The 16,363-nt window shown below is 42.5% G+C and overlaps 1 protein-coding gene across 4 annotated transcripts in view; it reads left to right on the forward strand.

Moving 5' to 3' along the window:
- The window catches only part of PPME1 (protein phosphatase methylesterase 1), a 188,222-nt gene that overhangs the window by 85,993 nt on the left and 85,866 nt on the right, over positions 1-16,363 (forward strand). For all 4 annotated transcript variants that reach the window (XM_053708738.1, XM_053708740.1, XM_053708739.1 and 1 more), the window contains exon 10: positions 14,415-14,541. In XM_053708738.1, coding sequence (XP_053564713.1) covers positions 14,415-14,541 — 127 coding nt within the window. The remainder of the gene's footprint in view (positions 1-14,414; positions 14,542-16,363) is intronic.

Here is a 16,363-nt window from a genome sequence, read left to right on the forward strand (position 1 = left end):
TGGCTATTTCCTCGGCTCGGAGAGTCTCTGAGCTATCTGCCTTACAATGTGATTCTCCTTATCTGATTTTTCATGCAGATAAGGTAGTTCTGCGTACCAAACCTGGGTTTTTACCTAAGGTGGTTTCTAACAAGAATATCAATCAAGAGATTGTTGTTCCATCATTGTGTCCTAATCCTTCTTCAAAGAAGGAACGTCTTTTACATAATCTGGACGTAGTCCGTGCCTTGAAGTTTTTACTTACAAGCTACTAAAGATTATCGTCAAACATCTTCCCTTCCTTGTCGTTTATTCTGGACAGAGGAGAGGTCAAAAAGCTTCCACAACCTCTCTTTCCTTTTGGCTTCGGAGTATTATACGCCTAGCCTATGAGACTGCTGGACAGCAGCCCCCTGAAAGAATTACAGCTCATTCTACTAGAGCTTTGGCTTCCACCTGGGCCTTTAAAAATGAGGCCTCTGTTGAACAGATTTGCAAGGCCACGACTTGGTCTTCGCTTCACACTTTTTCAAAATTTTACAAATTTGATACTTTTGCTTCTTCGGAGGCTGTTTTTGGGAGAGGTTCTTCAGGCAGTGGTTCCTTCCGCTTAATACCTGCCTTGTCCCTCCCATCATCCGTGTACTTTAGTTTTGGTATTGGTATCCCATAAGTAATGGATGATCCGTGGACTGGATACACTTGACAAGAGAGAGCATAATTTATGCTTACCTGATAAATTTATTTCTCTTGTAGTGTATCCAGTCCACGGCCCGCCCTGTCATTTTAAGGCAGGTCTAAAATTTAATTAAACTACAGTCACCACTGCACCCTATGGTTTCTCCTTTCTCTGTTTGTTTCGGTCGAATGACTGGATATGGCAGTTAGGGGAGGAGCTATATAGCAGCTCTGCTGTGGGTGATCCTCTTGCAACTTCCTGTTGGGAAGGAGAATATCCCATAAGTAATGGATGATCCGTGGACTGGATACACTACAAGAGAAATAAATTCATCAGGTAAGCATAAATTATGTTTTTATTATTTTGAAAGCCAGAGTAGGTTTGCTCTGACCTTTCTTTTCACGATTGGGTATAGCTGTACTCCATGTTGGTCTTGTCAGTAGGGCAGTGGTGGCTTTAAAGCATTTAGGAACTTGTAAGGTGGGTCATGCTACGTTTTCCTAACATGTTACTGCCCTGGTATAGAAAGCCCTGAGTAGGTTTACTCGGTTCTTTCTTTTTCTACAGGTCTTTGTGAGGAGCGGCATCCTCTCATACCTTGTAAGCTGTCCTCCTGCCGGACAGCCAGGTGCAGGTGAGTGCTTTTGTCTTTTATGTATTGAGGACTTGCACTTATGAGTCTTTCACTGCACATTATTTGGGACATATATTTATCCTTCAGAAGGATATTGTAGGCAGGATGCAGGCACTTTTGTGACAGGAGACTAGGGGTTAATACTGTATGTTAGTATACCCTGAAAATTTGGCTCATGTGTAGAGGCACTTTAGGGGTTAATAATATACCTGATATTTTATTTACTGTTGTTGAACTTCATTATTAGCATGCAGTATATAAGCTTTCAAAGTGATGTTTGGAGACTTGTTTTACGGAGCGTGCTTTCCTTAGAGATATCTCTGCACAATTCTGTTGGGCTTGCCCTGTAAGTGTTTTCAGTGGCTGCAGAATCCAACTAACATTCTCCTGATTAGAAGAAATTGTCTACTGTATGCAGCCTTTTAGGTGCGCCATTTCTATGCTTATTTGTTTATCCAGATGGAACAGTGTTTGCTTAGGACACACAAGTAAACAGAACTCCTCTCCAGGCAGCTGGAATGAGGCGCGATATTAGCAATTTTGCGCTTCATTTCCAGCCGATGCCGTCTCTCTGCCTCCTTTCTTGACTTGAAGAAAGAGAGCAACGCCATTTTGCGGCTCTCGTTGGGTCCGGTCACGTGACCCCTCTTCTTCAGTGTCTCCTACTGAGATCGGAACTGCAGCTTAGCAGTTTGGTTTTTAAGAGCTTGCTAGTCTAGGTACACTTGTGTTTTTAAAGGGACATTAAACCCAAAAAATGTCTTTCATTATTCAGATAGCGAATACAATTTTCAAAAAGTTTCCAATATACTTCTATTATCAATTTTTTCCCTTCTCATGTTATTCTTGTTTGAAGAGATAACTAGGTAGGTAGCTGGCACATGCCTGAAGCACTACATGACAGGAAATAGTGCTGCCATCTAGTGCTACTGCTAATATATAACATTGTTGCAAAACTGCTGCTATATAGTGCTGCAGACACGTGCACTCCCTTGAACTTGCATTTCTGCTTTTCAAATAATTATAACAAGAAAACAAAGAAAATTTGATTATAGAAGTAAATTAGAAAGTTGTTTAAAATTTTATGTTCTATCTAAATCATGAAAGAAAAAAATTGGGTTTTATGTCCCTTTAACTTGTACTAATCTTTGGTACAGGAGGATAGCAGAGAATTTAGACATTCTGTTTATTCTTCTATGTGACAATGTATGTTTATTAAAGGGTTAATAAGTTGAGCCTTTTTTTTCTACTGTATTCTATATTGATCCAGGTATTTACGGGATTCAGGTATTTACCTCAAGTTTTTCTGGTTCTGACCTTCAAAGAAGTATCCTTTCTCCTTTGGTTCAAGAGAAACTGTTCTAGATCTGAAGGATGTGTATTTATTGCTCCCATGTTTCGGGATCTTCTCAAGTTTGAGTCTCATCATCCTAGAAGGATATGGCAAGGGTGCCTTTCTGGATTATACATGGTTCAGGTGTCCTCCTTCCTTCGAGCATACTCTTTCAAGAGATCTTGTCCAATCTACTTTTCCATAAATGGGAAATGAATCTGGAAAAGAGTTTCCTTGTTCCATTCACAAGGGTGATTTTTTTTTTTTTTTGAGGACCTATAATAGGTTCTCTAAGAGAGATTCTATCAGAGGTCAGCTAATCAAGGATTTATTCCTTTTCCTCTCTCGACTGTCTTCGGTCTGGCAAACAGCAAGTTCTAATGGTCCAGTTGATGGCTTAACCATCTGGCAACCAGAGGGTTGAGATTTTGAATCTAGCTGCCGTTGATTTTCCTTTCACTTTTCAGAGACGCTGTGTATGGAGTGAATTTGATCTGGTGGTTTCCATGGACATCATTCCCTTTTTGCTGTTTTCCATACAACGGAGATCTTTCGGATCTGTCTCAGGAGATAGATCTAGATCAATCATCAAGAGATTTTCTCCCGTGGTGGTTTTTCAGGAGTATCTGTCTCGGCCCGTGCTTCTGGAGACATTCCTGGGTGATGTGACCACGGACGCCAGTCTACTGGGCTGGGAAGCAGTCTGGGACTTATTTAAGGCATGGAAGTGTTTGCCTTCCTCTTTAACATCTTGGAGTTGAAAGAGATTTGCATTGTTCTTTGGGCTTGGCCTCAGTTGTCCTTAACTTGGTTCCGTCGGACTAGGTCACCTCAGTGGCTTACATCAGTGGCCGTGCTGTCTAAGGCACTGGATTAAACCTACAGTCTCCTTGGAGGCGTGGGCTCGGATCCCACTACTCCAGAATCCAGTTAACCTATGTGGTGCATGGACATTATTTAATCCAGAGTAACTCAGAGTTCCTTGGTCATAGGAGGTGACTTGGATTGTCTGTGGGCGGAAGCTCACGATTGTTGTTTGTCATCCACTTTCCAGGGGTGGACAACTGGGTATCTATTACAGGGTGGCAGCGCAGACAAACAAGTTATAAAGTGAGCTTTGTTAGCTCTCCTGCTAATGCATACTCTCATGGTGTATACGCTTTACATGTGAGTTGTCTATATGCTTAATGAGATGCGCCTTTATGTTTGAGATGACGACGCCATTTATTTCAGCATGACAGATATGCTGTAGTCATGCCGACTGTGTGTTGCGATGTTATTTAACGTCATTTATCCTCTTTCCTTGCATCGTTTCTCACATGCCAGGTCTCTTGCCTCCCAGTAGAATAATGGTTTAAGAGTTAGTCAGCTTCGTAGTGAAATTAGCTTTGTAATAGTTAATTTCACTACGATGTGATGTTGAGACCAGTATTATAAGTTTGGGGAAAATGTTTTACGCTGCGATGTAGCTAGTGGACGCTAGAGTGCAGGGAGAAAAGGTCGCTTAGTGATATTGAATGTTAATAGGCTTATGAGAAAATTATTTCCTTTTTATCTGAGACTGCACATGGAAACATTCTGAGGGTTATCTGAACTTCTGTTTGTCCTCATTTATATTTTTCTACTTTGTGTAAAAAATATTGCAAAGCGGTATGCATTTCCATTTTGTCAGGTTTTCCTGAACCTTCATAGTATATTGCCGCCATCTGGTGGCAATTCAGTAAATGATCAATCACATTTTAAATTTGTGTATTTATTCTGCATTATATCTCTTTCATTTATAAGATGAATGTGCTGTGGGTGGCAGGTAGAACACTTTGCTGTCTATGTACCCTCTAAGTGTTATTTTTATTTCATAACTCATATATTAATACATAATGTTATCCTGTCTGGTACAGGGGCTCCAGGTATTAATCTCCCTCATATTGAGGAGATTGTTTTAAGTCCTTTGCACATATATTTTATTTTATATGTGGGGATTTTTTTCAAGATAAATGATTTCATGTATCATAATCAATTTCTATGTTTTTTTATAATCTCTTATTTTGAGGTGATACTTGCCGTATCTGTGACATGTTTGGTTTCATGTCTCATATTTAATGTTTTTACATCAATATTTTATGTCTGTTTTATTATAGGAATACTTTTTTGTTATCCTATGTTGCCATATGGACCTTTCCTTTTATGGGGTCCTGGTCTGGCGGAATCATTTCCGGGTGGAAAAGGAGTTTTCTACCTCAGGATAGAGGGTTAGACCTAGAAGTTGTCTGACTTCTATTTGTGTTCCTTTAGAAACTTCAAGGGACAAAACGGCTTTTCTTCCAAACCTGAGCAATCCAATCCCTTTGGAGGTCTCCAACCTTGGAATAGGGGTATGCAATCCGAATACCTTCCTCTGAGAACAATCAGCATACAGGATCCGCCCGATCCAATTATGGATCTAGTAGGGGGGCAGGATTTCTTTTTTTCAGCAGGTTTGGATTTGCGATGTCCCCGAACCTTGAGCAGTGGATGTAGTCTCCCAGAGATATGGGATAGGATCTAACTTTGCTCTTCCAAAGACTTTTTTTAGATGGGTCTAGAATCTCACTTTCAAGGAGTGATTTTCCCTTTTCCTCTGGTGAACCAGGGTCAGGAGGTTTCTTGAACAAATGGAGAGTATCCGTTCTATTCTCCCTTTAGTTCAGGAGGGGCAGTTCATGTCTGCCATCAACCTGAAGGATGTGTATCTTCATGTTTCTATTCACTAGAAACTTTTCATATTCCTGTGGTTTACCTTTTTTGGACAGACACTTCCAATTTGCAGCCCTTCCTTTCGGCTTTGCCACTGCCCCTCAAATCTTTACGAAGGTTCTAGGGGCTCTTCTGGCAATGGCCAGATCTCTGGGAATTATGGTGGCTCCTTAACTGGACGATATCATGGTTCAGGCACCATCTTTTCTTTTAGTAGATCCCATTCAGATCTCTGTTAATCCTCAACCCTCTTGGGTGGAAGTTGAATCTGGAAAAGATTTCCTTGATACCAAATACCATGGTATGTTTTTTAGAGACGATCATAGACTTGATCTCTATGAAGATATTCTTCATAGAGGTCAGAAAATTCAATTATTCTAGCTATCTTATCTTCTGTCCTCTGTCCATCCATCAGTGACTTGGTGTATGGAAGTTATTGGTCTATTGGTACCTTCCATGGAAATTTCTTCCTTTTGCTCGTTTCCATCCGAGACCTCTACAATATTATACTTGCTCATACAATGGAACGGAGACCATTCGGACCTCTCTGAGGATAGTCCTAGACAACCAGATGAGACTCTGTCTTGATGGACCTCTCTGGATCTTCTGTCTCAGGGCATATGCTTCCTGAGACCATCTTGTGAGATTGTGACCTTGGATACCGGACCGCTACAATTATACTTTCTCAGGCAATGGAACGGAGACCACGCAGTCCTCTCTGGGTATAGTCCTAGACAAGTAGATGAGACTCTTTCCTGATGGACCTCTCGAGATCTTCTGTCTCAGGTCATATGCTTCCTGAGACCATCTTGGGAGATTGTGACCTCCGATACCAACCTTTTGGCTTGGGAGTAGTTTGTGGTTCCTTAAGAGCTTAGGAACTTTGTACTCTGGAGGAGTCTGCCCTTCCAATTAATATCCTAGAGTTGAGTGCGATCTTCCATGAACTGAAGGATTGGTTTCATCTCAGTTGGTCCGGTTTATCAGACTTTAATCAGTCAACATCTCTTCCGTGGGTATTTCAACCACCAGGGAGGAACTCGGAGTTCCTGAGCCAGGAGGGAGGTGACTCCCATTCTTCAGGGGGCTGAGTCCCGCAGTTGTCTCTTTTCTACCATCCATATCCCAGGGGTGGACTTCTGGAAAGGGGATTATCTGAGCAGGCAAACTTTTCTCCTGGGGAGTGGGTCCTCCTCCTAGGGTATTCTCTGATAACTCTCAAGTGGGGAGTTCCAGAGCTGGATCTAATGGCATTTTGTCTAAACGCCAAGCTTCCAAGATTTGGATCAACAAATCGGCAAGTAGTGCTGGTCGATGGTCTGGTGTTCCCTTGGGACGTCGGTCTCTTTTACCTGATCCTCCTTTTGCCCTCCTTCCTCTGGTGATGATCTGTATTAAACAGGTGTGGGCTTCAGTGATCTATTCGCTCCAGCGTGTCCTTGCAGACTTTAGTTTGCGGATCTGGTAAGGATGTCGTCCTTTTTCCCCATGAAGTTTATCTCTGAGGAAGGACCCTATTTTTAAGGGTTGCTTCTTCATCCAAATCTGTTTTCTCTGAATTGACTGCTTGGAAATTGTACGTCTCGTCTTGTCTAGACGATGTTTTTCAGAGACTATTATTTATTCCATGTTTCAGGCTCCCGAGGCGGTATTTCACAAGATTTACCATAAGGTGTGGCGGATATACCTTTTTCTGGTTCGATTCTAAGAGTTTCTCTTGGAGTCCGGTGAGGGCCTCCTGTTTTTTTGTCCTTTCTTCAGGAGGGCCTGGAGAAGGATTTGTCAGTCAGTTTTCTGATGGTTCAGATCTCTACCTGTCTGTCATTTTGCATAAACGACTGGCAGATTTGCCAGATGTTCAATCTTTTCAGACTTAGGTCTGTATTTAGACTTGTTACTTCTCCTCTGAGCCTTAATCTTGTGCTTTGGGTTTGACAACAGACTCTGCACCCCATTGATATCAGTTCTTATCTGGAACAGTTTTGTTCTCTTTTTTTCTGCTTGTAGCTTTCGGCTCTGCAGTGTGATTCCCCTTATATTCTTTTTCATTCAGATAAGGAGGTCCTTTCTACAAATTTGGGATTCTTCCTAAGGTATTTCGGATAGCAATATCAACCAGGAAATTGTCGTTCCTTCTTTTCTTAAGGAACGTGTGTTACATAACTTAGATGTTTTGCGTGCTTTGCAGTTTTGCTGCAAGCTTCTAGGAATTTTCACTTATCTTCTGCCCTTTTTGTTGTGTTTTCTGATAAACGTGAGGGCCAGAAAACCACTTCCTTTTCTCTTTCTTTCTGGTTGAGAAGTGTTAATAGGTTGGCTTATGAGACCACTGGACAACAGCCTCCTAAGAGGATTTCGGCTCTTTCCGTTAGGGCTGTTTCTTCTTTCTTGACCTTTAAAAATTAGTTTTCTGTGGAACATTTTTGCATTCCTTTTATCAAATTTTCCAAATTTTAGTTTTTTTTTACCTCTACTGAGGCTTCTTTTGGGAGAAAAGTTGTTCAAGCGGTGGTGCCTTCTGTTTAGGGTTGCCTGTCTTGTTCTCCCTTCCATTCTGTGTTCTCTATCTTGGTTATTGGTTCCCACTAGTAATTGAATGGATTTGTGGTCTCTCCGTGCCATTGGAAAGAAACCAAATGTATGCTTACCTGATAAATTCTTTTCTTTCCTGGCATGGAGAGTCCATGACCTGCCCTTAATTTAATTTTTAAGACGGCTTTGGTTAATTTTAAACCTCAGGCACCTCTATACTCTTGTGTTCTCTTCTCTTTCCATATTCCTTCGCCTGAATGACTGGGGGTTTATGGGAAGTGGGAGTGATACTTAACAGCTTTGCTGGGGTGTTCTTTGCATCCTCCTGGTGGCCAGGAGTTGAATTCCCACTAATAATTGAATGGATTCATGGACTCTCCATGCCAGGAAAGAAAATAATTTATCAGGTAAGAATACATTTTCTCCAACATAGGTGTGTCCGGTCCACGGCGTCATCCTTACTTGTGGGATATTCTCTTCCCCAACAGGAAATGGCAAAGAGCCCAGCAAAGCTGGTCACATGATCCCTCCTAGGCTCCGCCTACCCCAGTCATTCTCTTTGCCGTTGTACAGGCAACATCTCCACGGAGATGGCTTAGAGTTTTTTAGTGTTTAACTGTAGTTTTTATTATTCAATCAAGAGTTTGTTATTTTGAAATAGTGCTGGTATGTACTATTTACTCAGAAACAGAAAAGAGATGAAGATTTCTGTTTGTATGAGGAAAATGATTTTAGCAACCGTCACTAAAATCCATGGCTGTTCCACACAGGGCTGTTGAGAGCAATTAACTTCAGTTGGGGGAACAGTGAGCAGTCTCTTGCTGCTTGAGGTATGACACATTCTAACAAGACGATGTAATGCTGGAAGCTGTCATTTTCCCTCTGGGATCCGGTAAGCCATGTTTATTACGATTGTAAATAAGGGCTTCAAAAAGGGCTTATTAAGACTGTAGACTTTTTTTGGGCTAAATCGATTGATTATTAACACATATTTAGCCTTGAGGAATCATTTTATCTGGGTATTTTGATATCATAATATCGGCAGGCACTGTTTTAGACACCTTATTCTTTAGGGGCTTTCCCAAAGCATAGGCAGAGTCTCATTTTCGCGCCGGTGTTGCGCACTTGTTTTTGAGAGGCATGGCATGCAGTCGCATGTGAGAGGAGCTCTGATACTTAGAAAAGACTTTCTGAAGGCGTCATTTGGTATCGTATTCCCCTTGGGGCTTGGTTGGGTCTCAGCAAAGCAGATACCAGGGACTGTAAAGGGGTTAATGTTCAAAACGGCTCCGGTTCCGTTATTTTAAGGGTTAAAGCTTCCAAATTTGGTGTGCAATACTTTTAAGGCTTTAAGACACTGTGGTGAAAATTTAGTAAATTTTGAACAATTCCTTCATGTTTTTTCGCATTTGCAGTAATAAAGTGTGTTCAGTTTAAAATTTAAAGTGACCGTAACGGTTTTATTTTAAAACGTTTTTTGTACTTGTTATCAAGTTTATGCCTGTTTAACATGTCTGAACTACCAGATAGACTGTGTTCTGAATGTGGGGAAGACAGAATTCCTATTCATTTAAATAAATGTGATTTATGTGACAATGACAATGATGCCCAAGATGATTCCTCAAGTGAGGGGAGTAAGCATGGTACTGCATCATTCCCTCCTTCGTCTACACGAGTCTTGCCCACTCAGGAGGCCCCTAGTACATCTAGCGCGCCAATACTCCTTACTATGCAACAATTAACGGCTGTAATGGATAATTCTGTCAAAAACATTTTAGCCAAAATGCACACTTATCAGCGTAAGCGCGACTGCTCTGTTTTAGATACTGAAGAGCATGACGACGCTGATATTAATATTTCTGAAGGGCCCCTAACTCAGTCTGATGGGGCCAGGGAGGTTTTGTCTGAGGGAGAAATTACTGATTCAGGGAACATTTCTCAACAAGCTGAACCTGATGTGATTGCATTTAAATTTAAGTTGGAACATCTCCGCATTCTGCTTAAGGAGGTATTATCCACTCTGGATGATTGTGACAAGTTGGTCATCCCAGAGAAACTATGTAAAATGGACAAGTTCCTAGAGGTGCCGGGGCTCCCAGAAGCTTTTCCTATACCCAAGCGGGTGGCGGACATTGTTAATAGAGAATGGGAAAGGCCCGGTATTCCTTTCGTCCCTCCCCCCATATTTAAAAAATTGTTTCCTATGGTCGACCCCAGAAAGGACTTATGGCAGACAGTCCCCAAGGTCGAGGGAGCGGTTTCCACTTTAAACAAACGCACCACTATACCCATAGAGGATAGTTGTGCTTTCAAAGATCCTATGGATAAAAAATTAGAAGGTTTGCTTAAAAAGATGTTTGTTCAGCAGGGTTACCTTCTACAACCAATTTCATGCATTGTCCCTGTCGCTACAGCCGCATGTTTCTGGTTCGATGAGCTGATAAAGGCGGTCGACAGTGATTCTCCTCCTTATGAGGAGATTAGGGACAGAATCAATGCTCTCAAATTGGCTAATTCTTTCACCCTAGACGCCACTTTGCAATTGGCTAGGTTAGCGGCTAAGAATTCTGGGTTTGCTATTGTGGCACGCAGAGCGCTTTGGTTGAAATCTTGGTCGGCTGATGCGTCTTCCAAGAACAAGCTACTTAACATTCCTTTCAAGGGGAAAACGCTGTTTGGCCCTGACTTGAAAGAGATTATCTCGGATATCACTGGGGGTAAGGGCCACGCCCTTCCTCAGGATCGGCCTTTCAAGGTAAAAAATAAACCTAATTTTCGTCCCTTTCGTAGAAATGGACCAGCCCAAAGTGCTACGTCCTCTAAGCAAGAGGGTAATACTTCTCAAGCCAAGCCAGCTTGGAGACCAATGCAAGGCTGGAACAAGGGAAAGCAGGCCAAGAAACCTGCCACTGCTACCAAGACAGCATGAAATGTTGGCCCCCGATCCGGGACCGGATCTGGTGGGGGGCAGACTCTCTCTCTTCGCTCAGGCTTGGGCAAGAGATGTTCTGGATCCTTGGGCGCTAGAAATAGTCTCCCAAGGTTATCTTCTGGAATTCAAGGGACTTCCCCCAAGGGGGAGGTTCCACAGGTCTCAGTTGTCTTCAGACCACATAAAAAGACAGGCATTCTTACATTGTGTAGAAGACCTGTTAAAAATGGGAGTGATTCATCCCGTTCCATTAAGAGAACAAGGGATGGGGTTCTACTCCAATCTGTTTATAGTTCCCAAAAAAGAGGGAACGTTCAGACCAATCTTAGATCTCAAGATCTTAAACAAGTTTCTCAAGGTTCCATCGTTCAAGATGGAAACCATTCGAACTATTCTTCCTTCCATCCAGGAAGGTCAATTCATGACCACGGTGGATTTAAAGGATGCGTATCTACATATTCCTATCCACAAGGAACATCATCGGTTCCTGAGGTTCGCATTCCTGGACAAACATTACCAGTTCGTGGCGCTTCCTTTCGGATTAGCCACTGCTCCAAGGATTTTCACAAAGGTACTAGGGTCCCTTCTAGCTGTGCTAAGACCAAGGGGCATTGCTGTAGTACCTTACTTGGACGACATTTTGATTCAAGCGTCGTCCCTTCCTCAAGCAAAGGCTCACACGGACATTGTCCTGGCCTTTCTCAGATCTCACGGATGGAAAGTGAACGTGGAAAAGAGTTCTCTATCTCCGTCAACAAGGGTTCCCTTCTTGGGGACAATAATAGACTCCTTAGAAATGAGGATTTTTCTGACAGAGGCCAGAAAAACAAAACTTCTAGACTCTTGTCGGATACTCCATTCCGTTCCTCTTCCTTCCATAGCTCAGTGCATGGAAGTGATCGGGTTGATGGTAGCGGCAATGGACATAGTTCCTTTTGCACGCATTCATCTAAGACCATTACAACTGTGCATGCTCAGTCAGTGGAATGGGGACTATACAGACTTGTCTCCGAAGATACAAGTAAATCAGAGGACCAGAGACTCACTCCGTTGGTGGCTGTCCCTGGACAACCTGTCACGAGGGATGACATTCCGCAGACCAGAGTGGGTCATTGTCACGACCGACGCCAGTCTGATGGGCTGGGGCGCGGTCTGGGGATCCCTGAAAGCTCAGGGTCTTTGGTCTCGGGAAGAATCTCTTCTACCGATAAATATTCTGGAACTGAGAGCGATATTCAATGCTCTCAAGGCTTGGCCTCAGCTAGCGAGGGCCAAGTTCATACGGTTTCAATCAGACAACATGACAACTGTTGCGTACATCAACCATCAGGGGGGAACAAGGAGTTCCCTGGCGATGGAAGTAGTGACCAAAATCATTCTATGGGCGGAGTCTCACTCCTGCCACCTGTCTGCTATCCACATCCCAGGAGTGGAAAATTGGGAAGCGGATTTTCTGAGTCGTCAGACATTGCATCCGGGGGAGTGGGAACTCCATCCGGAAATCTTTGCCCAAGTCACTCAGCTGTGGGGCATTCCAGACATGGATCTGATGGCCTCTCGTCAGAACTTCAAAGTTCCTTGCTACGGGTCCAGATCCAGGGATCCCAAGGCGGCTCTAGTGGATGCACTAGTAGCACCTTGGACCTTCAAACTAGCTTATGTGTTCCCGCCGTTTCCTCTCATCCCCAGGCTGGTAGCCAGGATCAATCAGGAGAGGGCGTCGGTGATCTTGATAGCTCCTGCGTGGCCACGCAGGACTTGGTACGCAGATCTGGTAAATATGTCATCGGCTCCTCCTTGGAAGCTACCTTTGAGACGAGACCTTCTTGTTCAGGGTCCGTTCGAACATCCGAATCTGGTTTCACTCCAGCTGACTGCTTGGAGATTGAACGCTTGATCTTATCGAAGCGAGGATTCTCAGATTCTGTTATCGATACTCTTGTTCAGGCCAGAAAGCCTGTAACTAGAAAGATTTACCACAAAATTTGGAAAAAATATATCTGTTGGTGTGAATCTAAAGGATTCCCTTGGGACAAGGTTAAGATTCCTAGGATTCTATCCTTCCTTCAAGAAGGATTGGAAAAAGGATTATCTGCAAGTTCCCTGAAGGGACAGATTTCTGCCTTGTCTGTGTTACTTCACAAAAAGCTGGCCGCTGTGCCAGATGTTCAAGCCTTTGTTCAGGCTCTGGTTAGAATTAAGCCTGTTTACAAACCTTTGACTCCTCCTTGGAGTCTCAATTTAGTTCTTTCAGTTCTTCAGGGGGTTCCGTTTGAACCCTTGCATTCCGTTGATATTAAGTTATTATCTTGGAAAGTTTTGTTTTTAGTTGCAATTTCTTCTGCTAGAAGAGTTTCTGAATTATCTGCTCTGCAGTGTTCTCCTCCTTATCTGGTGTTCCATGCAGATAAGGTGGTTTTACGTACTAAACCTGGTTTTCTTCCAAAAGTTGTTTCTAACAAAAACATTAACCAGAAGATTATCGTACCTTCTCTGTGTCCGAAACCAGTTTCAAAGAAGGAACGTTTGTTGCACAATTTGGATGTTGTTCGCGCTCTAAAATTCTATTTAGATGCTACAAAGGATTTTAGACAAACATCTTCCTTGTTTGTTGTTTATTCCGGTAAAAGGAGAGGTCAAAAAGCAACTTCTACCTCTCTCTCTTTTTGGATTAAAAGCATCATCAGATTGGCTTACGAGACTGCCGGACGGCAGCCTCCCGAAAGAATCACAGCTCATTCCACTAGGGCTGTGGCTTCCACATGGGCCTTCAAGAACGAGGCTTCTGTTGATCAGATATGTAGGGCAGCGACTTGGTCTTCACTGCACACTTTTACCAAATTTTACAAGTTTGATACTTTTGCTTCTTCTGAGGCTATTTTTGGGAGAAAGGTTTTGCAAGCCGTGGTGCCTTCCATTTAGGTGACCTGATTTGCTCCCTCCCTTCATCCGTGTCCTAAAGCTTTGGTATTGGTTCCCACAAGTAAGGATGACGCCGTGGACCGGACACACCTATGTTGGAGAAAACAGAATTTATGTTTACCTGATAAATTACTTTCTCCAACGGTGTGTCCGGTCCACGGCCCGCCCTGGTTTTTTTAATCAGGTCTGATAATTTATTTTCTTTAACTACAGTCACCACGGTACCATATGGTTTCTCCTATGCAAATATTCCTCCTTAACGTCGGTCGAATGACTGGGGTAGGCGGAGCCTAGGAGGGATCATGTGACCAGCTTTGCTGGGCTCTTTGCCATTTCCTGTTGGGGAAGAGAATATCCCACAAGTAAGGATGACGCCGTGGACCGGACACACCGTTGGAGAAAGTAATTTATCAGGTAAACATAAATTCTGTTTTTGTTTTTTATGATGCCTGAAACAAGTAAGTAAACATAACAACTCTAATAAAAATGCCAGCTAAAATTTAGTAATTTAAGATGGGTCACTTCTTTTTTTCCACCTTTAAAGGGATATGAAACCAAAATGTTCATGATTCAGATAGAACATGGGATTTTAAACCACTTTCTAATTTACTTTATATTAATTTGTCTCTAAATAGTCCAATAAGATATATTTTTTTGCTCAAATTCCCAGATGTGAGGATGCGACTAGCCCTGAAAGCTCTAAAGCTGTAGTAGAAGGGATAATAGAGGAGGAGGAAGAGGATGAAGACGATGAAGGACAGTCTATCAACAAGAGGAAGAAGGAAGATGACACTGATGTAAGAGCTACTCTTAGTCTGTAAACTTTGCATACACCGGTATCTGCATTCATATGTGGGTAGTAAAGGGAGAGATTTTAAATTAAACAGTTATGCAGAGTGAAACATCTTGGTAATACACAGTCATTTATTTTGCCCCCTTTTCATGTAATTGAGATATGAAATTGTGGTATTTCTGATTCTCAGGACTGAAAAAGCACACTGCAGACTTCTCAAGGCTAACCTTGCTACCTATCTTTTCCTAGTTTTTCTTTAACCGATAACAACTGCAAAACCATGTACTTTTCTTTTTCAAGATACGATGAGTCCACGGATTTCATCCTTGTGGGATATCGCCTCCTGGTCAGCAGGAGGAGGCAAAGAGCACCACAGCAGAGCTGTATAAATTGCTCCTCCCTTCCCTCCCAACCCATCATTCTCTTTGCCTGTGTTAGTAATAGGAAGAGGTAAAGTGAGGTGTTAGTTTAGATTCTTCAATCAATAGTTTATTATTTTTAAAGTAGTGCCAGTGAGTGCTACTTTGTAATAGGGTGTATCCTAGACCAGATCTGTCTCTACAGTAGGGCATTTGGTGACTTTAAAGCAATAGGAACTGGTGGGACATAATTCTCACTGCGCCTCCTATACATATTTGCTGCCCTAATCCAGATAGCCTAAGCACTTTTAACTCAGGCTGATCTTAGTCCACAGGGCCATGGGAAGGAGAGGACCTCTGAAAACCTTCTGGACTGCCATGCTGTCGCACAGCGTTCAAGGTAAGTGCTAACTATTATTTCTGGGGACACATTATCTCAAAAGAAAGTGAGCACTACATTACATACATATCACATATCAAGGGCTGAGACAATGAAGGGCTCTCATTGTGATGGGATTTACATACACTGGAGAGCAAGCAGTGTTTTTTTACTCCCGGCAACTGTCATACAAATAGGCAGCCCGGGAGACGGCTAGCTTTTGTTTTCTGAAAAACAGTAAGAGGCTCAGGCAGGCAATCATTATTCCTTGAATCTGGGTCGTGTTTACTCCCCGCTCCCGATAACTGTGTTTACTTTCAGTATCTATGGTGGAGTCTTTATGTCTGACGGCTCCATCTTTATTATTTAGCCGCCCGGGAGTTCCTATTTGATACGCCCACAAGGGGCGGAGCTATGGAGGGTAATGCTATGTCTACGGCCTCATTTTTCTTTTTCCTAAATTTGCCGCCCGGGAGCTCCAACCTGATACGCCCACGATGGGCGGTGATAGGCTACGCTACGTCTGTCTGAAGACAGTTTGCACGCCCTTTTTTGGTTTAGCTTTGGCAAATGTTGTGATTCAGATGGGCTCTCTGGGAAGTGTCTATTCATGATGTTGTAAAACAAATGTGAATAAAAGTTTGGGTGGTGCGTTACCTGCTGTTTGTTGGTCAATCTTATAACTGACAAAAAGGTCAACTGTTGCATTCATGTTGTAATGATAAAAGCACTGTTTAATATTTAAAGGCACAGTACCACCCGGTCTTTATTAAACGATAAGTTTTGTAAGAGACCCTACGCCATCTGTTGCCCTATCTACTGTCCATAGTACAAATGTGAGGTATCTCTACACATTTAAAGTGACAGTAGCGTTTTATTTGATAATATGGTTTAGGGTGTTTCAGAGGTCTATGTGTTGCTTTATCCATTATGAATTTGAATGGAACAAAGGTGCATTAAAATACCGTTCTTTTTTTAATTTAAAGAGACAGAACCGTTGTTTGTGGGCTTCCTTTTCTTGATACATTTCAGCTGTTTGCTGTATAATGCAGCTTAAGATGGAACAAATGTACACTTAAAATTTTTTT

The sequence above is a fragment of the Bombina bombina genome, chromosome 3 (genome assembly GCF_027579735.1).
Source record: "Bombina bombina isolate aBomBom1 chromosome 3, aBomBom1.pri, whole genome shotgun sequence".
Lineage (NCBI taxonomy): Eukaryota > Metazoa > Chordata > Amphibia > Anura > Bombinatoridae > Bombina > Bombina bombina.